This window comes from Coregonus clupeaformis, chromosome 4 (genome assembly GCF_020615455.1).
Source record: "Coregonus clupeaformis isolate EN_2021a chromosome 4, ASM2061545v1, whole genome shotgun sequence".
NCBI lineage: Eukaryota > Metazoa > Chordata > Actinopteri > Salmoniformes > Salmonidae > Coregonus > Coregonus clupeaformis.
The window spans coordinates 5512596-5539165 of NC_059195.1; the positions used below are offsets into that span (position 1 = coordinate 5512596).

Below are 26570 nucleotides of genomic sequence, written 5' to 3' on the forward strand. Positions count from 1 at the left end.
GTGCGGTCCAATGGGATGAGATTAAGAAAGGGGGAGAGGCAACGCTTAATAATAAACAGGTTTTGATCCAAATGGCACCCTATTCCTTATGTAGTGCACTACTTTTGAGCAGGGCACATAGGGCCATTATTCTACTGGGAAGGTAATTGCACTGCAATTATATAGTACACTACTTTTAATTGAATTGTTAATTCTGTAATACATGTAAATACAAGTAATTGTGAGCAAGATTTTTGCATTACTCTGTACATACTTCCCTCTTAACAAGGAAGATTAGAAGTCACGTCTCACAATTGAGATTCAGCTAGCCAAAGAGTTGGTGAAGAGAGAAAAATAGAAGTTGTGTTCATATCAACAATCTTTCTATTTCCCTCTAGCTGAGACCAAGATCTGCTTCAAGTACTACCATGGTGTCAGTGGAGCCCTGAGAGCAACCACCCCCTGCATCACTGTGAAGAACCCTGGAGTCCTGGTGTGTGTGTATGTCTGTCTGTGTGCATGCATGGTGTGTGTGTCTGTGTAGCTCAGTTGGTAGAGCATGGCGCTTGCAACGCCAGGGTTGTGGGTTCGTTTCCCACGGGGGGCCAGTATGAAAATGTATGCACTCACTAACTGTAAGTCGCTCTGGATAAGAGCGTCTGCTAAATGACTAAAATGTCAATGTTAAAATATACAACTTCTCTGCGTCTCTCAGGGAGAAGGTCAAAGTGAGGGGAAGTCATCCACAGATCATCCTCGCAAACTAATCAGCTTTACTTTAACAGGTGAGGTGTGGTTTGGCTAAAACCAGGTAAATGTCCTCATTGACTCTGTCTTAGAAAAGGTGTACACTCTATAGTTCCAATTCAAATGATTTAGTAGAAGATTGTCAACGTTTTGGCAGCAAACTGCTTTTGTCAGGGTTTCCCTTATTGATTAATCTTATTAATCAATAAGATTAAACTTGATTAAACATATTAATCTAATCTGCTACCACTTTATTCAACCTTTTTATTCCTCCTTACATGTCTTATTCCCACTTGAAAATAAGAGGTTCTAACTTTGCATTGGTGCAAATGCTCACAAGATCTGACCCTAAGTGTCCTAACGTGAATGGCAATGTACCTCACATCTGACATGCAGGCAGCTTTACAGTCAGCCTCTATCATTGACTGAAGTTTCCTCCAACTGGCCTCAAAATTAACGAACTGATTTCTATTTCAAAAGTAGGACACACCTACTCATTCTACATTGTAGAATAATAGTGAAGACATCAGAACTATGAAATAACACATATGGAATCATGTAGTAACCAAAAAAGTGTTAAACAAATCAAAATATATTTTATATTTGAGATTCTTCAAATAGCCACCCTTTGCCTTGATGACAGCTTTGCTCACTCTTGGCATTCTCTCAACCAGCTTCATGAGGTAGTCACCTGGAATGCATTTCAATGAACAGGTGTGCCTTGTTAAAGTTAATTTGTGGAATTTATTTCCTTCTTAATGCGGTAGGGGGGTATACAGAAGATAGCCCTATTTGGTAAAAGACCAAGTCCATATTATGGCAAGAACAGCTCAAATAAGCAAAGAGAAACGACAGTCCATCATTACTTTAAGACATGGTCAGTCAATATGGAAAATGTCAAGAACTTTTAAAGTTTCTTCAAGTGCTGTCGCAAAAACCATCAAGCGCTATAATGAAACTGGCTCTCATGAGGACCGCCACAGGAGTGGAAAACCCAGAGTTACCTCTGCTGCAGAGGATAAGTTCATTAGAGTTACCAGCCTCAGAAATTGCAGCCCAAATAAATGCTTCACAGAGTTCAAGTAACAGACACATCTCAACATCAACTGTTCAGAGGAGACTGCGTGAATCAGGCCTTCATGGTTGAATTGCTGTAAAGAAGCCACTACTAAAGGACACCAATAAGAAGAAGAGACCTGCTTGGGCCAAGAAACACAAGCAATGGACATTAGACCGGTGGAAATGTGGCCTTTTGGTCCGCTGTGTCTTTGTGAGACGCGGTATGGGTGAACGGATGATCTCCGCATGTGTAGTTCCCACCGTAAAGCATGGAGGAGGAGGTGTTATGGTGTGGGGGTGCTTTGCTGGTGACACTGTCTGTGATTTATTTAGAATTCAAGGCACACTTAACCAGCATGGCTACCACAACATTCTGCAGTGATACGCCATCCCATCTGGTTTGGGCTTAGTGGGACTATCATTTGTTTTTCAACAGGACAATGACCCAACACACCTCTAGGCTATGTAAGGGCTATTATACCAAGAAGGAGAGTGATGGAGTGCTGCATCAGATGACCTGGCCTCCTCAATCCCCCGACCTTAACCCAATTGAGATGGTTTGGGATGAGTTGGACCACAGAGTGAAGGAAAAGCAGCCAACAAGTGCTCAGCATATGTGGGAACTCCTTCAAGACTGTTGGAAAAACATTTCAGGTGACTACCAGTTACGACATGAATCCATATGTCTTTTTTCATAGTTTTGATATCTTCACTATTATTCTACAATGTAGAAAATAGTAAAAATAAAGAAAAACCCTCAAATGAGTAGGTGTCTCCAAACTTTTGACTGGTACTGTATATATATCTATATACAGTGGGGGAAAAAAATATTTAGTCAGCCACCAATTGTGCAAGTTCTCCCACTTAAAAAGATGAGAGAGGCCTATAGTTTTCATCATAGGTACACGTCAACTATGACAGACAAATTGAGAAAAAAAATCCAGAAAATCACATTGTAGGATTTTTAATGAATTTATTTGCAAATTATGGTGGAAAATAAGTATTTGGTCACCTACAAACAAGCAATATTTCTGGCTCTCACAGACCTGTAACTTCTTCTTTAAGAGGCTCCTCTGTCCTCCACTCGTTACCTATATTAATGGCACCTGTTTGAACTTGTTATCAGTATAAAAGACACCTGTCCACAACCTCAAACAGTCACACTCCAAACTCCACTATGGCCAAGACCAAAGAGCTGTCAATGGACACCAGAAACAAAATTGTAGACCTGCACCAGTCTGGGAAGACTAAATCTGCAATAGGTAAGCAGCTTGGTTTGAAGAAATCAACTGTGGGAGCAATTATTAGGAAATGGAAGACATACAAGACCACTGATAATCTCCCTCGATCTGGGGCTCCACGCAAGATCTCACCCCGTGGGGTCAAAATGATCACAAGAATGGTGAGCAAAAATCCCAGAACCACACGGGGGGACCTAGTGAATGACCTGCAGAGAGCTGGGACCAAAGTAACAAAGCCTACCATCAGTAACACACTACGCCACCAGGGACTCAAATCCTGCAGTGCCAGACGTGTCCCCCTGCTTAAGCCAGTACATGTCCAGGCCCGTCTGAAGTTTGCTAGAGTGCATTTGGATGATCCAGAAGAGGATTGGGAGAATGTCATATGGTCAGATGAAACCAAAATATAACTTTTTGGTAAAAACTCAACTCGTCGTGTTTGGAGGACAAAGAATGCTGAGTTGCATCCAAAGAACACCATACCTACTGTGAAGCATTGGGGTGGAAACATCATGCTTTGGGGCTGTTTTTTCTGCAAAGGGACCAGGACGACTGATCCGTGTAAAGGAAAGAATGAATGGGGCCTTGTATCGTGAGATTTTGAGTGAAAACCTCCTTCCATCAGCAAGGGCATTGAAGATGAAACGTGGCTGGGTCTTTCAGCATGACAATGATCCCAAACACACCGCCCGGGCAACGAAGGAATGGCTTCGTAAGAAGCATTTCAAGGTCCTGGAGTGGCCTAGCCAGTCTCCAGATCTCAACCCCATAGAAAATCTTTGGAGGGAGTTGAAAGTCCGTGTTGCCCAGCGACAGCCCCAAAACATCACTGCTCTAGAGGAGATCTGCATGGAGGAATGGGCCAAAATACCAGCAACAGTGTGTGAAAACCTTGTGAAGACTTACAGAAAACGTTTGACCTGTGTCATTGCCAACAAAGGGTATATAACAAAGTATTGAGAAACTTTTGTTATTGACCAAATACTTGTTTTCCACCATAATTTGCAAATAAATTCATAAAAAATCCTACAATGTGATTTTCTGGAGAAAAAAAATCTCATTTTGTCTGTCATAGTTGACGTGTACCTATGATGAAAATTACAGGCCTCTCTCATCTTTTTAAGTGGGAGAACTTGCACAATTGGTGGCTGACTAAATACTTTTTTTCCCCACTGTATATCATCCTTCCTTTTGCAATAAACCTCAGACAATTAGTGAAAACACAGAAGATTCTGTTCCCTCTCCAATTGCAATACATGCAGTTCATATAGTAAGGTGCCCTTTGGTTTCCCTGGCTTGTGACATTGACATGAAATTGGATTTGGCTAAACATGTATGATATAGTTGCAGATAAAAGCCATTATTGAAACGGCTTGGCATCTTCATTTTGCAAAGTAAAAAAAAAGAAAAAGGTAAAAATATTGTCTACTGCCAATGTGTTGCGGTTTCACACAACCTTCATCACTGCATTTGCAGAGAGGAGATGTTGGGTGGAGATATTGGAAGATGGGCTCATTGTAATGGCTGGAATGGAATAAATGGAATGGTATCAAAGCCCATCCTCCTATATCTCCACCAACTAGCGTCTTCTGGTTGACAGTTTAGCCTCCAATTTTGTTTTGTCAAAGCCTCAGACAATGCTCAGTGAAGGAGGACCTGGGGCCGTACTGTATGTATAAGAGTCTCAGAGTAGGAGTGCGAATATATGATCAGGTCCTCCTGTCCATGTAGTCTTATTTTTTTGTGCTCTATAAGGCTACACTGATCCTGGATCAGCACTCCTACTCTGACACTATTGATACATACATCCCCTGATGTGATGATAATCTTCCTCTGTGTAGATATGCGTGCGGTGGGGCTGAAGAAGGGAATGTTCTTCAACCCGGATCCCTACTTGAAGATGTCCATCCACCCTGGGAAGAGGAGCGGCTTCCCCACCTTCAGCCACCACGGACAGGAGAGACGCTCCGCCATCATCACCAACACCACCAACCCTAAGTGGCACAGAGAGGTGATCTATAAGCATGCATATGTGCACACACACACTTGCACATACATGCACACGCTCCCTCCACTCCTATAGGTCACTCACTCACTATAGATGAAGTTTCAAAGAATCACTTGAGTATTAAGTGTATTTTAATTATACACAAATGTGTTCCCTATTATTTACAATATTGTAAAGGTTAGACGTTTGAAATCAATATGGCTGAAGAGACTAGGTCAGGGATTGGTAACTTTGATGGGGGTGGGGGACACAAAATCTGAACTCATCATGAGGGGCTGCAGTGGCTCGCAGGTCTGCGTATCCACATCCATACCCACACATGCATCCCCTAGCCTTTTGGGGTTGCCCATCCCTGGTCTAGATAAATATAGAGTTAATGGGGAGCCGAGCAAGGCTTTCCCTTTAGGCGTCTCGCTTGGCGTCTCAGATGGTCACTGTCCACTGTCATGTGGTGCTGAACTTCAGATTTCTGATTAAGTTGCTGTACCCTTAAATTAGTCCTGAAACTCTGATTGCTGCAATTCACTTGTTGTTTACTTAGCTTAGCACCATCTAACCTTTATCTTTTGTGAAAAAGCCAGCTCATAGAAACATGTTCTAACAGTCTGTGTCTCCCTCCCTCTGTAGAAATACACTTTTGTAGCACTGATGACAGACATTCTGAACATCGAGGTCAAGGACAAGTTTGCCAAAAGTCGACCAATCATCAAGCGCTTCCTTGGTCAGCTGACCATTCCTGTTCAGAGGCTGATTGAGAAGATACCTGGGTAGGTAACATGGCAAAAGGACGCATGCACATACGAAGACATACGTGTTCTTACTGACACTCAAGTAGACCCATGTTCATAATTATTGATTGTTCACTGTACTTTATCATTGAGTGTTCACTACAGTTGAGTGATTGCATTTGGTTGTTTGTATGTCCGTCCATCTGTCTGTCCTCAGTGTCCAGCCTCTGAGCTTCTCTCTGTGTCGACGGTTGCCCACTGAGCATGTGAGTGGCCAAATGCAGTTCAAAGTGGAGCTCACATCCACTGGACCTGACGGTGAAGACCATTACCTTTAATTTATTGTGTTTGTAAACAACAATATCTAATGAAAGTACACACTGATGAATTGTAATGTAATAGAAATCAAGGTATTACAAAATGATCGATCTTTCTCTGTTTCATGCTCAGGGGCCTCACCAGACTCTATCATTGGTGTGCCCAATAACGGGGCCCCGGGGACTCCGTCAGATGACGAGGATCTGCCCCACCCACTCCCGGGGGTGGTCACTGGAGGCCCCTCCCCTACTGGCTCTCTGGGCTCACAGAGGTCCTGGGAAGGCGGGGCCACAGCCTATCCAGTCCCAGACTACAGGGACTTCAGTGGTACAGAGGGCGGAACCACAGAGGGCGAATCCTACTCTGGCCCTCAACGGCTGCAGAGGTCCCTAAGTGAAGGCCTGGATGCCATCGAGGCCCCCAAGGGCCCCGGAGAGAGGCCCCTGGGCGCTGCCTCCCCGAAGCTGCGGTCTAGCTTTCCCACTCACACACGCCTCAGTGCCATGCTGCACATTGACTCGGACGAAGAAGAGGAGCGCTCGGGGTCCACCGACATCTACCCGGTGCCCGGGTCCCCCCTGCTGCTCAACGGGGGGCATGAAGAAGAAGATCTCTTCCCAGAGCTACAGCAGGACTCTTACATTGAGCAGCCGCAGCCCAGGGTGGAGGGTGATGAACAGGAGGGGGTAATGGGGGAAGACTGTGCCTCTGGTGGTGAATCTTATGTGGCACCTGAGTTAGACCTGGCCCTCGACTTGGAAGACGCCTCAGAGCCTGATGTTTTCTCAGAGGTGGAGGACGTTCCTTTCTTCTCAGAGGCACTGTCCCAGAGTCTTTTGGCTGAGGGCCTGGAGGGGCCAGAGGAGGGCCAGGGGCCCGCTGACGACCCCTCGTCGGAGATTGACACATGCTCCATGGCAACAGCCCCACAGACAGTCTTCTCTTCCTCAGACAGTTGCCCAATCACAATGTCCACAGCTCAGGTGAGTGTGACCGGTGGTGCAGTAAGTAGATCGTAAAGGCCCAATGCAGCCGTTTTTATATAAATATAAAATCATTTCTGGGTAACAATTAAGTACCTTACTGTAATAGTATTCCATTAAAATGGGCAAACATTTATTTTTGCTAGGACTGTCTGGGAGTGGTCTGAGTGGGGAGGGGAAAACTGAAAACTAGCTGTTATTGGTAGAGAGGTTTGGAGCTCTCTTTGTTATTGGTCTATTAACCAATTTACCACATGACAATGTCACCATGGAAAGCCAGAACTCCTGCCGATGCAAACCTGCTGATTAGAAGTTCCTGTATAGATTGTATTTTCAAGAAGCAACTATGAGGAAATAACACTGATCCAATGTTTTCACACTTTTACAGTGTTAGTTTCATCAGCTGTTGTACAATATGTGTAACGTATACGCTGGGAGTCAGGAAGCAGGTGCAGAAGGTGAGTTTAATGATAAGAATAAGGCAGATAAACAAAACAGGAGAAGCTTACTGAACGTGCCAAAACCAATACTGCCTGATGACTGAGGCTACTGAGGGCTAAATAAAGGGAGCGTAATCAAGGTGATGATGAGGTCGAGGTGTGCGTAACGAGGGGGAGCAGGTGTGCGTAATGATGGTTGCCAGGACCGGTGGTTAGTAGACCGGCAACGTTGAGCGCTGGAGCGGGGGAGCGGGAGTAGGCGTGACAAAATGATACAAAACACAGGAAACACTGAATGTTGACTGCACTGAGCTTTTAACCTGTGGTTAAAAGTTCTCTATGCAATAATTCCACCTGAAATAGCCTATAGGTCCCGTGTAGCTCAGTTGGTAGAGCATGGCGCTTGCAACGCCAGGGTTGTGGGTTCGTTTCCCACGGGGGGCCAGTATGAAAAAAAAAAAATGTATGCACTCACTAACTGTAAGTCGCTCTGGATAAGAGTGTCTGCTAAATGACTAAAATGTAAATGTATAGTATATCTCTAAAATAATAATCTTGGAAATCAAGAACTAAAATCTTGCGTAATTGCATCCGATTCTCAATTTAGTTCTGGGGACAAAAGTGTTAAAAAATATACTACAACGAGGAGTGAAAGCAGGGTGGGATCTCCACCCCCCTCTCTTTGCAAGTTACAGGCAAGTCTATGGGAATGTCCATGAATGTGGATGCTATTCTTACTTACAATAAAAGTGACTCCAAAATGACACGACATTATTTACCATTCAGTTCCTATTGGTACAACATAATCCAAAGAAAACAACAAACTGCAAATGCATCCAACAAGTTTGTAGAGTCACAAGCATGATGTAGTCATTGCGTGCAAGGAATATGGGACCAAATACTACACTTTTGACTACTTTTAATACACTATAAGTGAATTTGTCCAAATACATATCTTTTCAAATGGGGGACTAGATACATAAAGGTCTTTCATTTCTAAACAGTAAGATAAATAGAAAATATATCTAAAATCCAAAATGATGGAGTAAAGAGCCCCATAATTTTTTGCTTCACTGTCCAAATACAGTGCCTTCAGAAAGTATTCACACCCCTTGACTTTTTCCACATTTTGTTGTTACATTCTGTATTTTTATTTTGTGTCACTGGCCTACGCACAATATCCCATAATGTCAAAATGGAATTATGTTTTTAGATGCAAAAAATGTGGCAAAGAAATGAACTTTTATGTCCTGAATACAAATCTTTATGTTTGGGGTAAATCCAACACAACACATCACTGAGTACCACTCTTCATATTTTCAAGCATGGTGGTGGCTGCTCATGTTATGTGTATGCTTGTCATCGGCAAGGACTAGTGTGTTTTTTAGGATGAAAAGCAACGGAATAGAGCTAAGCACAGGCAGAATCTTAGAGGAAAACATTTCACCTTTCAGCAGGACAATAACCTAAAACACAAGGCCAAATATACACTGTAGTTGCTTACCAAGACGACATTGAATGTTCCTGAGTGGCTTAATTACAGTTTTGACTTAAATCAGCTTGAAGATCTATGGCACGACTTGAAAATGGATGTTTAGCAATGATCAACAACCAACTTGACAGCACTTGAAGAATTTTCAAAAGAATAATGTGCAAATATTGTACAATCCAGGTGTGCAAAGCTTTTCGAGACTTACCCAGAAAGACTTACAGCTGTAATCGCTGCCAAAGGGGATTCTAACGTGTATTGACTCAGGGATGTGAATACTTATGTACAGTTGAAGTTAGTGGTTTACATACACTTAGGTTGAAGTCATTAAAACTTGTTTTCCAACCACTCCACAAATTTCTTGTTAACAAACTATAGTTTTGGCAAGTCAGTTAGGACATCTACTTTGTGCATGACACAAGTAATTTTTCCAACAATTGTTTACAGACAGATTATTTCACTCATAATTCACTGTATCACAATTCCAGTGGGTCTGAAGTTTACATACACTAAGGTGACTGTGCCTTTCCAGAAAATGATGTAATGGCTTTAGAAGCTTCTGATAGGCTAATTGACATAATTTGAGTGCCTCTTTGCTTGACATCATGGGAAAATCAAAAGAAAATCAGCCAAGACCTCAGAAAAAAAATGTAGACCTCCACTAGTCTGGTTCATCCTTGGGAGCAATTTCCAAACGCCTGAGGGGACCACGTTCATCTGTACAAACAATCGTACGCAAGTATAAACACCTGGCACCGTGTACCTGGTGCCGACGAGGATGGCGGCCTCGCGACTAACTCTTAGGAAACTTTGCTGTATTTTGTTTTTTTATGTATTATCTTTTACATTATTAGCTCAGAATGTGTTTTGTATCATTACATACAGCCGGGAAAATCTATTGGATATCAGAGCGGCGGTAACTCACCAGCATTACGACCAGGAATACGACTTTCCCGAAGCAGATCCTTTGTTTGCTCTCCCCAGGTTAATTTAATTTAACTGATTCCTTGCGGCTGACCCAAAACATCGCCGGCGGAGGAGAGGCACTCGGCGCGGCCTGCTGGTTCAACTTAGGAGGCGCACACACCACCCACCGCTTCCAAGTATACTACTCGCTAATGTTCAGTCTCTGGTTAACAAGCTCGACGAGCTCCGGGCAAGGATTTCTTTCCAGAGAGACATCAAGACCTGTAACATACTTTGTTTCACGGAAACATGGCTCTCTGGGGATATTCTGTCAATCGGTCCAGCCAGATGGGCTCTCAGTTCATCGTGCAGACAGGAATATATATCTCTCCGGGAAGCAGAAGGGTGGAGGTGTGTGTTTCATGATTAACGACTCATGGTGTAATTGTAGCAACATACAAGAACTCAAGTCCTTCTGTTCACCCGACCTAGAATACCTCACAATCAAATGCCGACCGTATTATCTCCCAAGATAATTTTCTTCGGTTATAGTCACGTCCATGTATATCCCCCCTCAAGCCGATACCACGACGGCCCTCAAAGAACTTCACTGGATCATTGCAACTCCACGAGGTGAGATCTTGCATGGAGCCCCTGGCCGAGGGAGATTTGACAGTTCTTTTGTGTTTCTTCCATTTGCGAATAATCGCACCAACTGTTGTCACCTTCTCACCAAGCTGCTTGGTGATGGTCTTGTAGCCCATTCCAGCCTTGTGTAGGTCTACAATCTTGTCCCTGACATCCTTGGAGAGCTCTTTGGTCTTGGCCATGGTGGAGAGTTTGGAATCTGATTGATTGATTGCTTCTGTGGACAGGTGTCTTTTATACAGGTAACAAACTGAAATTAGGAGCACTCCCTTTAACAGTGTGCTCCTCATCTCAGCTCATTACCTGTATAAAAGACACCTGGGAGCCAAAAATCTTTCTGATTGAGAGGGGGTCAAATACTTATTTCCCTCATTAAAATGCAAATCAATTGAAAACATTTTTGACATGCGTTTTTCTGGATTTCTTTGTTGTTATTCTGTCTCTCACTGTTCAAATAAACCTACCATTAAAATTATAGACTGATCATGTCATTGTCAGTGGGCAAACGTACAAAACCAGCAGGGGATCAAATACTTTTTTCTCTCACTGTATTCAATCTCTCCCTTTCCCAGTCTGCTGTTCCCACATGCGTCAAGATTGCCACCATTGTTCCTGTACCCAAGAAAGCAAAGGTAACTGAACTAAATGACTATCGCCCCGTAGCACTCACCTCTGTCATCATGAAGTGCTTTGAGAGACTCGTCAAGGATCATATCACCTCTACCTTACCTGTCACCCTAGACCCACTTCAATTTGCTTACCACCCCAATAGATCCACAGACGATGCAATCGCCATCACACTGCACACTGCCCTATCCCATCTGGACAAGAGGAATACCTATGTAAGAATGCTGTTCATTGACTATAGCTCAGCATTCAATACCATAGTACCCTTCAAGCTCATCATTAAGTTCGAGGCCCTGGGTCTGAACCCCGCCCTGTGCAACTGGGTCCTGGACTTCCGAAAGGGCCGCCCCCAGGTGGTGAAGGTAGGAAACAACATCTCTACTTCGCTGATCCTCAACACTGGGGCCCCACAAGGGTGTGTACTCAGCCCCCTCCTGTACTCCCTGTTCACCCATGACTGCGTGGCGAAGCACGCCTCCAACTCAATCATCAAGTTTGCAGACGACACAACAGTAGTAGGCTTGAATACCAACAATGACGAGACGTCAACAAAACAAAGGAGATGATCGTAGACTTCAGGAAACAGCACCCCCCTATCCACATCAACGGGTCCGCAGTGGAGAAGGTGGAAAGCTTCAATTTCCTTGGCGTACACATCACTGACAAACTGAAATGGTCCACCCATGCAGACAGTGTGGTGAAGAAGGCGCAACAGAGCCTCGTCAACTTCAGGAGGCTGAAGAAATTTGGCTTGGCACCTAAAACCCTCACAAACTTTTACAGATGCACAATTAAGAGCATCCTGTCGGGATGTATCACGGCCTGGTACGGCAACTGCACCGCCCGCAACCGCAGGGCTCTCCAGAGGGTGGTGCGGTCTGCGGAACGAATTACCGGGGGCAAACTACCCACCCTCCAAGACACCTACAGCACCCGATGTCACAGGAAGGCCAAAAAGATCATCAAGGACATGAACCACCCGAGCCACTGCCTGTTCACCCCGATATCATCCAGAAGGCGAGGTCAGTACAGGTGCATCAAAGCTGGGACCGAGAGAATGAAAAACAGCTTCTATCTCAAGGCCATCAGACTGTTAAATAGCCATCACTAGCACATTAGAGGCTGCTGCTGCCTATTGAAATCACTGGCCACTTTAAGAAATGGAACACTAGTCACTTTAATAATGTTTACATGTCTTGCACTACTCATCTCATATGTATATACTGTATTCTATTCTATAATATTCTACTGTATCTTAGTCCATGCCTCTCTGTCATTGCTTGTCCATGTATATCTTTTTTAATTCCATTCCTTACTAGATTTGTGTGTATTGGGTATATGTTGTGAAATTGTTAGATATTACTTGTTAGATATTACTGCACTGTCGGAGCTAGAAGCACAAGCATTTCGCTACACCCACAGTAACATCTGCTAAGCACGTGTATGTGACAAATACAATTTGATTTGATTTGATACACCATGGGCCCATGCAGCCGTCATACCGCTCAGGAAGGAGACGCATTCTGTCTCCCAGAATTAACGTACTTTGGTGCGAAAAGTGCAACTCAATCCCAGAACAACAGCAAATGACCATGTGAAGATGCTGGAGTGCAAAAGTAACTATATCCACAGTAAAACAAGTCCTATATCGACATGACCTGAAAGGCCGCTCAGCAAGGAAGAAGCCACTGCTCCATAACCGCCATAAAAAAGCCAGACTACGGTTTACAACTGCACATGGGGACAAAGATTGTACTTTTTCGTCATAATGACCATTGTTATGTTTGGAGGAAAAAGGGGGAGCTTGCAAGGCAAAGAACACCATCCCAACCATGAAGCAAGGGGTGGAGGGCAGCATCATGCTGTGGGGGTGCTCTGCTGCAGGAGGGACTGGTGAGGGACTGGTGAGTGTATGTAAACTTCTGACCACTGGGAATGTGATGAAATAAATAAAAGCTGAAATAAATCATTCTCTCTACTATTATTCTGACATTTCGCATTCTTAAAATAAAGTGGTGATCCTAACTGACGTAAGACAGGGAATTCTTACTAGGATTAAATGTCAGGAATTGTGAAAAACTGAGTTTAAATGCATTTGGTTAAGGTGTATGTAAACTTCCGACTTCAAATGTAAATAAGATATTTCTGTATTTAATTTGAAATAAATTTGTAAACATTTCTAAAAACATGTTTTCACTTTGTCATTATGGGGAATTGTTTGTAGATGGTTGAGAAAAACAACATGTAATCAATTTTGAATTCAGACTTTAACACAACAACATGTGAAATACAGTGGGGGAAAAAAGTATTTAGTGAGCCACCAATTGTGCAAGTTCTCCCACTTAAAAAGATGAGAGAGGCCTGTAATTTTCATCATAGGTACACGTCAACTATGACAGACAAATTGAGAATTTTTTTCTCCAGAAAATGACATTGTAGGATTTTTTATGAATTTATTTGCAAATTATGGTGGAAAACAAGTATTTGATCACCTACAAACAAGCAAGATTTCTGGCTCTCATAGACCTGTAACTTCTTCTTTAAGAGGCTCCTCTGTCCTCCACTCGTTACCTGTATTAATGGCACCTGTTTGAACTTGTTATCAGTATAAAAGACACCTGTCCACAACCTCAAACAGTCACACTCCAAACACCACTATGGCCAAGACCAAAGAGCTGTCAAAGGACACCAGAAACAAAATTGTAGACCTGCACCAGGCTGGGAAGACTGAATCTGCAATAGGTCAAATCAAATCAAATCAAATGTTATTGGTCACATGCGCCGAATACAACAGGTGCAGACATTACAGTGAAATGCTTACTTACAGCCCTTAACCAACAGTGCATTTCTTTTTAACAAAAAAAGTAAAAGTAAAACAACAACAAAAAAAGTGTTGAGAAAAAAAGAGCAGAAGTAAAATAAAATAACAGTAGGGAGGCTATATATATACAGGGGGGTACCGGTGCAGAGTCAATGTGCGGGGGCACCGGCTAGTTGAGATAGTTGAAGTAATATGTACATGTGGGTAGAGTTAAAGTGACTATGCATAAATAATTAACAGAGTAGCAGCAGCGTAAAAAGGATGGGGTGGGGGGGCAGTGCAAATAGTCCGGGTAGCCATGATTAGCTGTTCAGGAGTCTTATGGCTTGGGGGTAGAAGCTGTTGAGAAGTCTTTTGGACCTACACTTGGCACTCCGGTACCGCTTGCCATGCGGTAGCAGGGAGAACAGTTTATGACTAGGGTGGCTGGAGTCTTTGACAATTTTGAGGGCCTTCCTCTGACACCGCCTGGTATAGAGGTCCTGGATGGCAGGAAGCTTGGCCCCAGTGATGTACTGGGCCGTACGCACTACCCTCTGTAGTGTCTTGCGGTCGGAGGCCAAGCAGTTGCCATACCAGGCGGTGATGCAAGCAGTCAGGATGCTCTCGATTGGTGCAGCTGTATAATTTTTTGAGGATCTGAGGACCCATGCCAAATCTTTTCAGTCTCCTGAGGGGGAATAGGCTTTGTCGTGCCCTCTTCACGACTGTCTTGGTGTGTTTGGACCATGATAGTTCGTTGGTGATGTGGACACCAAGGAACTTGAAGCTCTCAACCTGTTCCACTACGGTCCCGTCGATGAGAATGGGGGCGTGCTCAGTCCTCTTTTTTTTCCTGTAGTCCACAATCATCTCCTTTGTCTTGGTCACGTTGAGGGAGAGGTTGTTGTCCTGGCACCACACGGCCAGGTCTCTGACCTCCTCCCTATAGGCTGTCTCATCGTTGTCGGTGATCAGGCCTACCACTGTTGTGTCCTCGGCAAACTTAATGATGGTGTTGGAGTCGTGCCTGGCCATGCAGTCATGGGTGAACAGAGAGTACAGGAGGGGACTGAGCACGCACCCTGAGGGGCCCCCATGTTGAGGATCAGTGTGGCAGATGTGTTGTTACCTACCCTTACCACCTGGGGGCGGCCCGTCAGGAAGTCCAGGATCCAGTTGCAGAGGGAGGTGTTTAGTCCCAGGATCCTTAGCTTAGTGATGAGCTTAGAGGGCACTATGGTGTTGAATGCTGAGCTGTAGTCAATGAATAGCATTCTCACGTAGGTGTTCCTCTTGTCCAGGTGGGAAAGGGCAGTGTGGAGTGCAATAGCGATTGCATCATCTGTGGATCTGTTGGGGCGGTATGCAAATTGGAGTGTGTCTAGGGTTTCTGGGATAATGCTGTTGATGTGAGTCATGACCAGCCTTTCAAAGCACTTCATGGCTACAGACGTCAGTGCTACGGGTCGGTAGTCATTTAGGCAGGAGTCCTTGGGCACAGGGACTATGGTGGTCTGCTTGAAACATGTTGGTATTACAGACTCAGTCAGGGACATGTTGAAAATGTCAGTGAAGACACTTGCCAGTTGGTCAGCACATGCTCGGAGTACACGTCCTGGTAATCCGTCTGGCCCTGCGGCCTTGTGAATGTTGACCTGCTTAAAAGTCTTACTCACATCGGCTACGGAGAGCGTGATCACATAGTCATCCGGAACAGCTGGTGCTCTCATGCATGCTTCAGTGTTGCTTGCCTCGAGCGAGCATAGAAGTGGTTTAGCTCGTCTGGTAGGCTTGTGTCACTGGGCAGCTCGCGGCTGTGCTTCCCTTTGTAGTCTGTAATAGTTTTCAAGCCCTGCCACATCCGACGAGCGTCAGAGCCAGTGTAGTACGATTCAATCTTAGCCCTGTATTGACTCTTTGCCTGTTTGATGGTTCGTCAGAGGGCATAGCGGGATTTCTTATAAGCGTCCGGGTTAGAGTCCCGTTCCTTGAAAGCGGCAGCTCTACCCTTTAGCTCAGTGCGGATGTTTCCTGTAGTCCATGGCTTCTGTTTGGGGTATGTACGTACGGTCACTGTGGGGACGACATCATCGATGCACTTATTGATGAAGCCAGTGACTGATGTGGTGTACTCCTCAATGCTGTCTGAAGAATCCCGGAACATGTTCCAGTCTGTGCTAGCAAAACAGTCCTGTAGCTTAGCATCTGCGTCATCTGACCACTTTTTTATTAACCGAGTCACTGGTGCTTCCTGCTTTAGTTTTTGCTTATAAGCAGGAATCAGGAGGATAGAGTTATGGTCAAATTTGCCAAATGGAGGGCGAGGGAGAGCTTTGTATGCGTCTCTGTGTGTGGAGTAAAGGTGGTCTAGAGTTTTTTTTTCCTCTGGTTGCACATTTAACATGCTGGTAGAAATTGGGTAGAACGGATTTAAGTTTCCCTGCATTAAAGTCCCCGGCCACTAGGAGCGCTGCATCTGGATGAGCGTTTTCCTGTTGATTTATGGCCTTGTACAACTCATTCAGTGCAATCTTAATGCCAGCATTGGTTTGTGGTGGTAAATAGACAGCTATGAAAAATATAGATGAAAACTATCTTGGTAAATAGTGTGGTCTACAGCTTATCATAAGATACTCTACCTCAGGCGAGCAAAACCTTGAGACTTCCTTAGTATTTGATTTTGTGCACCAGCTGTTGTTTACAAATATACACAGACCGCCACCCCTTGTCTTACCGGAGTCAGCCGTTCTATCCTGCCGATGTAGCGTATAGCCCGCTAGCTGTATGTTATCATTGTCGTCGTTGAGCCACGACTCGGTGAAACATAAGATATTACAGTTTTTAATGTCCCGTTGGTAGGATAACCGTAATCTTAGGTCATCCAATTTGTTATCCAATGATTGAAGATTGGCTATTAGGATTGATGGAAGAGGCAGTTTACTCGCTCGCCGTCGGATCCTTACAAGGCACCCCGATCTACGTCCACGATATCTTCGTCTCTTCCTCACGCGAATGACGGGGATTTGGGCCTTGTCGGGTGTCTGTATGATATCCTTCGCGGCCGCCTCGTTGAAGAAAAAATCTTTGTCCAATAGGACGTGAGTAATCGCTGTCCTGATATCCAGAAGCTCTTTTTGGTTATAAGAGACGATGGCAGAAACATTATGTACAAAATAAATTACAAATAACGCGGAAAAACACACATAATAGTACAAATAGTTAGAGGGCTGTAAAACGGCAGCCATCTTCTCCGGAGCTGTGATAAAAAAAGGAGCAGCTTGGTTTGAAAAAATCAACTGTGGGAGCAATTATTAGGAAATGGAAGACATACAAGACCAATGATAATCTCCCTCGATCTGGGGCTCCACGCAAGATCTCACCCCGTGGGGTCAAAATGATCACAAGAACGGTGAGCAAAAATCCCAGAACCACACGGGCGGACCTAGTGAATGACCTGCAGAGAGCTGGGACCAAAGTAACAAAGCCTACCATCAGTAACACACTACGCCACCAGGGACTCAAATCCTGCAGTGCCAGACGTTTCCCCCTGCTTAAGCCAGTACATGTCCAGGCCCGTCTGAAGTTTGCTAGAGTGCATTTGGATGATCCAGAAGAGGATTGGGAGAATGTCATATGGTCAGATGAAACCAAAATATAACTTTTTGGTAAAAACTCAACTCGTCGTGTTTGGAGGACAAAGAATGCTGAGTTGCATCCAAAGAACACCATACCTACTGTGAAGCATGGGGGTGGAAACATCATGCTTTGGGGCTGTTTTTTCTGCAAAGGGACCAGGACGACTGATCCGTGTAAAGGAAAGAATGAATGGGGCCATGTATCGTGAGATTTTGAGTGAAAACCTCCTTCCATCAGCAAGGGCATTGAAGATGAAACGTGGCTGGGTCTTTCAGCATGACAATGATCCCAAACACACCGCCCGGGCAACGAAGGAGTGGCTTCGTAAGAAGCATTTCAAGGTCCTGGAGTGGCCTAGCCAGTCTCCAGATCTGAACCCCATAGAAAATCTTTGGAGGGAGTTGAAAGTCCGTGTTGCCCAGTGACAGCCCCAAAACATCACTGCTCTAGAGGAGATCTGCATGGAGGAATGGGCCAAAATACCAGCAACAGTGTGTGAAAACCTTGTGAAGACTTACAGAAAACTTTTGACCTGTGTCATTGCCAACAAAGGGTATATAACAAAATATTGAGAAACTTTTGTTATTGACCAAATACTTATTTTCCACCATAATTTGCAAATAAATTCATAAAAAATCCTACAATGTGATTTTCTGGATTTGTTTTTCTCATTTTGTCTGTCATAGTTGACGTGTACCTATGAGGAAAATTACAGGCCTCTCTCATCTTTTTAAGTGGGAGAACTTGCACAATTGGTGGCTGACTAAATACTTTTTTCCCCCACTGTAAGTCAAGGAATCTGGTGTGGACTGTAGTATTGGTTAGAAAAACTTGGGTAAACACAGAATGCCTTTCGAGATAATGCTGGTGGGTAACACAAATGCTAACAATGTCAGTTTAGTGTTTTAGGTGTGCAAATGTTGTTCACCAAAGCAAATAAGGTGTGTTAACAGCATTTATTAACGCTCCACTACATCCCTGGTCCTAACCCTCTATTTGGGAAACAATGCTCTGACCTCATCAGCCTTCATGTTGTCGGATGTCTTTGGGCTTTGTAGGAGGCGGAGGAAAGGGCAGAAGCTGCCATTGACCCAGGGGGAGATACCATCACCGGCAACCCACCCACCAGTCAACATGTAGACGAAGAGGGAGGCGGGCAGATGCCAGCCAATGAGGTTGAAGGAGATGATCCGCCAGTCAATGAGCTGGAGCCAGGAGAGGAGATAAGTGAGCTTAGGCGGAGCTTGCAGGCATCTGGGGGTGTGTCCCAGGATGAGGTGGGGGAGGAGCCAAGGGCAGCGGGGGATGCAGGATCTGTGGATTCAGATGTAGTTGCCACGGAGACAGATGGAGAGGACGGTATGTAACTACCACCTTTAAAATATATATTTTTTTACGGTCTGATGTTTACCTGGTATTTACTTCTAAATTACATTCTGAAATGATAATCACATTTTAATTCCCTTGAAATTACTATTTTACTTCCTTGGGATTCATTAAAACATCCACATACTCCCCTACCTGGAACAATCATTAATATAATTCCCTCATTCATCCAGTTATGTAGCAACTAATAGTGAATTACAATAAAACTATAAAAAGGCTCATGTGTTCTTCTTTTACTGAATATTGTGTATGCTCAGGTGCTCAAGTGAACGGTCACCCCGTGCACTCGCTCCCCACAGTGCGCCATGACATCCACCGATACCAACGAGTGGACGAACCCTTACCTCCTAGTAAGTGTCCTCCTGTACATACTACATCTGTTTTGTATTTGAGGTGAAGGAAGATGACAAAAGAGAGAGAAAGAAAGCTGCTTGATATACACTGCTCAAAAAAATAAAGTGAACACTTAAACAACACAATGTAACTCCAAGTCAATCACACTTCTGTGAAATCAAACTGTCCACTTAGGAAGCAACACTGATTGACAATACATTTCACATGCTGTTGTGCAAATGGAATAGACAACAGGTGGAAATTATAGGCAATTAGCAAAACACCCCCAATAAAGGACTGGTTTTGCAGGTGGTGACCACAGACCACTTCTCAGTTCCTATGCTTCCTGGCTGATGTTTTGGTCACTTTTGAATGCTGGTGGTGCTTTCACTCTAGTGGTAGCATGAGACGGAGTCTACAACCCACACAAGTGGCTCAGGTAGTGCATCTCATCCAGGATGGCACATCAATGCAAGAAGGTTTGCTGTGTCTGTCAGCGTAGTGTCCAGAGCATGGAGGCGCTACCAGGAGACAGGCCAGTACATCAGGAGACGTGGAGGAGGCCGTAGGAGGGCAACAACCCAGCAGCAGGATTGCTACCTCCGCCTTTGTGCAAGGAGGAGCTGGAGGAGCACTGCCAGAGCCCTGCAAAATGACCTCCAGCAGGCCACAAATGTGCATGTGTCTGCTCAAACGGTCAGAAACAGACTCCATGAGGGTGGTATGAGGGCCCGACGTCCACAGGTGGGGGTTGTGCTTACAGCCCAACACCGTGCAGGACGTTTGGCATTTGCCAGAGAACACCAAGATTGGCAAATTCGCCACTGGCGCCCTGTGCTCTTCACAGATGAAAGCAGGTTCACACTGAGCACATGTGACAGACATGACAGAGTCTGGAGACGCCGTGGAGAACGTTCTGCTGCCTGCAACATCCTCCAGCATGACCGGTTTGGCGGTGGGTCAGTCATGGTGTGGGGTGGCATTTCTTTGGGGGGCCGCACAGCCCTCCATGTGCTCGCCAAAGGTAGCCTGACTGCCATTAGGTACCGAGATGACATCCTCAGACCCCTTGTGAGACCATATGCTAGTGCGGTTGGCCCTGGGTTCCTCCTAATGCAAGACAATGCTAGACCTCATGTGGCTGGAGTGTGTCAGCAGTTCCTGCAAGAGGAAGGCATTGATGCTATGGACTGGCCCGCCCATTCCCCAGACCTGAATCCAATTGAGCACATCTGGGACATCATGTCTCGCTCCATCCACCAACGCCACGTTGCACCACAGACTGTCCAGGAGTTGGCGGATGCTTTAGTCCAGGTCTGGGAGGAGATCCCTCAGGAGACCATCCGCCACCTCATCAGGAGCATGCCCAGGCGTTGTAGGGAGGTCATACAGGCACGTGGAGGCCACACACACTACTGAGCCTCATTTTGACTTGTTTTAAGGACATTACATCAAAGTTGGATCAGCCTGTAGTGGGGTTTTCCACTTTAATTTTGAGGGTGACTCCAAATCCAGACCTCCATGGTTTGATACATTTGATTTCCATTGATAATTTTTGTGTGATTTTGTTGTCAGCACATTCAACTATGTAAAGAAAAAAGTATTTAATAAGATTATTTAATTCATTCAGATCTAGGATGTGTTATTTTAGTTTTCCCTTTATTTTTTTGAGCAGTGTAGTATGTGTATTTGTCTCGATATAGTTTTTTTTTGTATCTGTGCCATATATGCTTCTGTGACAACATTTGCAATAAGTGTTAAATAAAAAAGTTGTCAATTTCTTCTTCTACGGTAAACAGAAAGGGTGCATACTGCCACCTGGAGTGTGTTGTCTGAACAGGTATAAAGCCAAGATTTGTGATTTACTGCCGCCTGCAGTTATAAAATGTTTGCTCAGGAGTATAATTAATTGGCTGATCTCTCCTTATGACCTGGATGGAATTATGTGATCTTTCCATAACCCATACAGTAGGAACTCCCACCGAGTTCACTACTTCAAAATGGTGGAAGTCCTCAATGGCGCTGCCCATGCTAAAACACACTTTGGGGCACTAGAGCTGTCTATCTTAGTCTATGATTTGGCCCACGTTTCTAAGTGCTATGTACACAATGTTATACTATTTGACATAATGTGTGTTTATGTTATTTCAAGATGCCATGGTTGGATGTCAGAATTCATCCGTACATGTCAACCATGTGTGAATTCAGTTTGACTGCGACTGTGGGTGCATCCCAAATGGCACCCTATTCCCTATGGGCCCTTGTTAAAAGTAATGCACTAAAAAGGAAATGGGGTGCCATTTGGGACGTGGGCTGTGTCTTAAATGTAAAGTGTGTGTTTGCAAATGTACAGCGATGTGTTTGTTCTCCTTACAGATTGGGAGGCGAGGATCGATAGTCACGGTCGTATTTTCTTTGTGGATCATGTGAATCGGACCACCACGTGGCAGCGCCCCACCGGACCCCCCGCCCCCCAGGGCCTGACCCGCTCCAACTCCATTCAACAGATGGAGCAGCTCAACCGCAGGTCTGTGTCATGTAGAGAGATACACAGGCAAAAACACATATGTACACACACACACATAGACATACGCTCATAAACATATACACTCACACACTCGCACACATACAGTATATGTACGTACATATACACACATACAAACACACCCTCTCTCTCACACACATACAGTGCCTTGCAAAAGTATTCAGCCCCCTTGGTGTTTTTCCTATTTTGTTGCATTACAACCTGTAATTTAAATTGAATTTTATTTGGATTTCATGTAATGGACATAAACAAAATAGTCCAAATTGGTGAAATGAAATGAAAAAAATAACTTGTTTCAAAAAATTCTAAAAAATTAATAACGGAAAAGTGGTGCGTGCATATATATTCACCCCTTTGCTGTGAAGACCCTAAATAAGATCTGGTGCAACCAATTACCTTCAGAAGTCACATAATTAGTTAAATAAAGTCCACCTGTGTGCAATCTAAGTGTCACATGATCTGTCACATGATCTCAGTGTATATACACCTGTTCTGAAAGGCCCCAGAGTCTGCAACACCACTAAGCAAGGGGCACCACCAAGCAAGCGGCACCATGAAGACCAAGGAGCTCTCCAAACAGGTCAGGGACAAAGTTGTGGAGAAGTACAGATCAGGGTTGGGTTATATTTAAATCCATTATAAAAAAAGGAAAGAATATGGCCCACCAAAACTCACGGACCAGGCAAGGAGGGCATTAATCAGAGAGGCAACAAAGATACCAAAGATAACCCTGAAGGAGCTGCAAAGCTCCACAGCGGAGAATGGAGTATCTGTCCATAGGACCACTTTATGCCATACACTCCACAGAGCTGGGCTTTACGGAAGAGTGGCCAGAAAAAAGCCATTGCTTAAAGAAAAAAATAAGCAAACACGTTTGGTGTTCGCCAAAAGGCATGTGGGAGACTCCCCAAACATATGGAAGAAGGTACTCAGTTCAGATGAGACTAAAATTGAGCTTTTTGGCCATCAAGGAAAACGCTATGTCTGGCGCAAACCCAACACCTCTCATCACCCCGAAAACACCATCCAAGCATTGTGGTGGCAGCATCCTGCTGTGGGGATGTTTTTCATCAGCAGGGACTGGGAAACTGGTCAGAATTGAAGGAATGATGGATGGCGCTACATACAGGGAAATTCTTGAGGGAAACCTGTTTCAGTCTTCCAGAGATTTGAGACTGGGACGGAGGTTCACCTTCCAGCAGGACAATGACTCTAAGCATACTGTTAAAGCAACACTCGAGTGGTTTAAGGGGAAACATTTAAATATCTTGGAATGGCCTAGTCAAAGCCCAGACCTTAATCCAATTGTGGTATGACTTAAAGATTGCTGTACACCAGCGGAACCCATCCAACTTGAAGGAGCTGGAGCAGTTTTGCCTTGAAGAATGTTCAAAAAATCCCAGTGGCTAGATGTGCCAATTTTATAGAGACATACCCCAAGAGACTCGCAGCTGTAATTGCTGCAAAAGGTGGCTCTACAAAGTATTGAATTTGGGGGGGGTGAATAGTTATGCACGCTCAAGTTGTCTGTTTTTTTGTCTTGTTTCTTGTTTGTTTCACACACAAAAAAGATTTTGTATCTTCAAAGTGGTAGGCATGTTGTGTAAATCAAATGATATAAACCCCCAAAAAATCCATTTTAATTCCAGGTTGTAAGGCAACAAAATCTGAAAAATACCAAGGGGGGTGAATACTTTCGCAAGCCACTGTACGCTCACACACACTCACATGCACACATACTTTTGTAACTTCAGTCCTCTGCATTTCCTCTTCTCACCGTAACCCTTCACACCCCTTCCTCTCTCTTTTCTCTCTCTCTCTCTATCTATCTCTCGATCAGGTATCAGAGCATAAGGAGGACGATGACCAGTGAGAGGTCCGAGGAGAACACAGTTGACCTCCCGCCAGAGCCCACAGAGAGTGACCTTCTGCCCCAGACCATCCCTGGTGTGCTAGTATAGTCACACACACACACACACACACACACACACACACACACACACACACACACACACACACACACACACACACACACACACACACACACACACACACACACACACACACACACACACACACACACACACACACACACACACACACACACACAGGGCTCTAAAGTACATAACTCCTGAGTGGCGCAGTGGTCTAAGGCACTGCATCGCAGTGCTAACTGTGCCACTAGATCCTGGTTCGAATCCAGGCTCTGTCGCAGCCGGCCGCGACCGGGAGACTCATGGGCGGCGCACAATTGGCCCAGCGTCGTCCAGGGTAGGGGAGGGAATGGCCGGCAGGGATGTAGCTCAGTTGATAGAGCATGGCGTTTGCAACGCCAGGGTTGTGGGTTCGTTTCCCACGGGGGGCCAGTATTTAAAAAAATATGTATTCACTAACTGTAAGTCGCTCTGGATAAGCGCGTCTGCTAAATGACTAAAATGTAAATGTAAAGTGCGACCAGTTTGGTCGCAGATGCAACAAAATATTTTGCTGTGCGATCTGGAGTTTTAATTTGGGAGCGTCATGTTTGCAATATTACTACAGCGAAAACTGCTTGTTTCTAGCCGAAACACAACGTCTTTTTCTTCCTGTCACGGATTGGGGGGGCGCATTTTACATTCATAAACCATGTCGCGGGCAGTTCTAAAACATCTTGCGGTCCGCATTTGTTTTACACCTTGTTTGTTCATGTAGCTAGCTAGCTAACAACCTGGTAACTTTACCAGTATATCCAAACATTTGGGGGCACAAAAAATAAAAAAAGGGGGATAGCTTCTTCAGGAGATCAATAATCATAGTAATGAATGAATGACATATCTTGCATGTCGTCATCAAAAACGTAACGCTCTTAATAGAACTGCTGGACCTCGAGGGACCCCCCTTTAAGCTAATGAGTGACTATGAGGTTAAAGTAGTGCAGACTGTCAGCTTTAATTTGAGGGTATTGTCATCCATATCGGGTGAACCGTTTAGAAATTACAGCACTGTTTGTACATAGTCCCCCCATTTTAGGGGACCAAAAGTATTGGGACAAATTCACTTTTGTGTATTAAAGTAGTCAAAACTTTAGTATTTGGTCCCATATTCCTAGCACGCAATGATTACATCAAGCTTGTGACTCTACAAACTTGTTGGATGCATTTGCTGTTTGTTTTGGATGTGTTTCAGATCATTTTCTGTCCAATAGAAATGAATGGTAAATAATGTGTTGTCATTTTGAAGTCACTTTTATTGAAAATAAGAATTAATGTGGATTCCACCATGATTACGGATAGTCCTGAATTAATCATCAATAATGATTGAGAAAGTTACAGACGTACAAATATCATACCCCCCAAAAGATGCTAACCTTCCCTGTTATTATAATGGTGAGAGGTTAGCATGTCTTGGGGGGTATGATATTTGTGCTTCTGCAACTTTCTCACATTTATTTAACCTGTTGTTATATGTGTGAAATCAGTTTCGGTGTAGTTTAGGTTCAACTGGGCATGGCACTTTCAACTGTCAGGGGAAGGAGGGGAGCAGGACCTACTGTCGGAAGAAGGCGGGGCAAGGGGGGAAAACCATTCAAAAAACAACGTGCCCTCCTAAAACTGGTTATAACTCCAGTTAAGTTTGTGATATTAAGATTCTAACAAGTGTGTTATATAGACTTATTTAGGAAAAGTCAAGGATGGAGGAGGGCATGAGTTTTAAAATGGCAGAGTAATACTTTAAACAAAAATCAAGAGCAGTCCAAATGACTGCTTCAGCGGTTCTAGTGTAAAAGGGATAGTTCAGCCAAATTACATATTGGTTTCCTTACCCTGCAAGCAGTCTATGGACAAAGTGCCTGGGAAACTAAAACAAAGCATATATTGCTGTCATACCTTGTCCATTGACTGATTACAGGGTAAGGAAACAAGTGTCATTTTGTAATTTGGGTTACTATCCCTTTAAAGAGAGTGTACAATTTTCAATGTAATACATCTCAATAGGAAAATAGCGCTTTTACATAATGTAAACATATATTCTACAAAATACTTTTTAATTTCATTGACAGGTATTTGTATAAAAATAAATAAAAAATAAATAAAACATTTTAGCTTTTTATAATAAACATGTATTTACAGGGTTACATATTCATTTCTAGGGCACAACATGTGCTTCAGACTTAGCTAGAATTCATATTGGCTATATCTCAATCAATTTATTTGTATTTTTATTTAAAGCACTAGCACACACACACACAGTCTTGTATAACTAACCTTGTGGGGGCACACATTTCAGTCCCATTCAAAATCCTATTTTCCCTAACACTAACCTTAACCCCAAAATGTCCCCAGTTGGTCAAATACTTTTTCATCTACCATTCTACACACACACATCCTTCCCAACATCTATTCTACTCTTACAGTGTGTGTTTTGTCTGTCGTAGAGTACAGGAGAGAGAGTGCGGTGGGTCACTCCAGCTCCCGGTCTCGTCTCTCTCTGCTGCTCCAGTCCCCCAGCGCAAAGTTCCTGTGCAGCCCAGACTTCTTCACCGTGCTGCATTCTAACCCCGTGAGTCTGGCTGCACAGGCCCTCAACCCTCACCTTCTTATGGTCACCTTTGATCCCTCAGCTCTCACTTATCACGTCATATCTCTCAGTAGTTAACGATTTGCAAAAGTGTGCTTACCACTTTTTGGAATTAAATGCTGTTTTCAAATTTACAT

The 26570-nt window shown here is 44.1% G+C and overlaps 1 protein-coding gene across 3 annotated transcripts in view; it reads left to right on the forward strand.

Moving 5' to 3' along the window:
• Positions 1 to 26570, forward strand: part of LOC121550592 (E3 ubiquitin-protein ligase HECW2) — a 67507-nt gene that overhangs the window by 27890 nt on the left and 13047 nt on the right. For all 3 annotated transcript variants that reach the window (XM_041862929.2, XM_041862920.2, XM_041862936.2), the window contains exons 4-14: positions 378 to 472; positions 695 to 764; positions 4868 to 5037; positions 5662 to 5801; positions 5980 to 6080; positions 6213 to 7063; positions 18671 to 18971; positions 19256 to 19348; positions 21708 to 21858; positions 23717 to 23823; positions 26291 to 26415. In XM_041862929.2, coding sequence (XP_041718863.2) covers positions 378 to 472; positions 695 to 764; positions 4868 to 5037; positions 5662 to 5801; positions 5980 to 6080; positions 6213 to 7063; positions 18671 to 18971; positions 19256 to 19348; positions 21708 to 21858; positions 23717 to 23823; positions 26291 to 26415 — 2204 coding nt within the window. The remainder of the gene's footprint in view (positions 1 to 377; positions 473 to 694; positions 765 to 4867; positions 5038 to 5661; positions 5802 to 5979; positions 6081 to 6212; positions 7064 to 18670; positions 18972 to 19255; positions 19349 to 21707; positions 21859 to 23716; positions 23824 to 26290; positions 26416 to 26570) is intronic.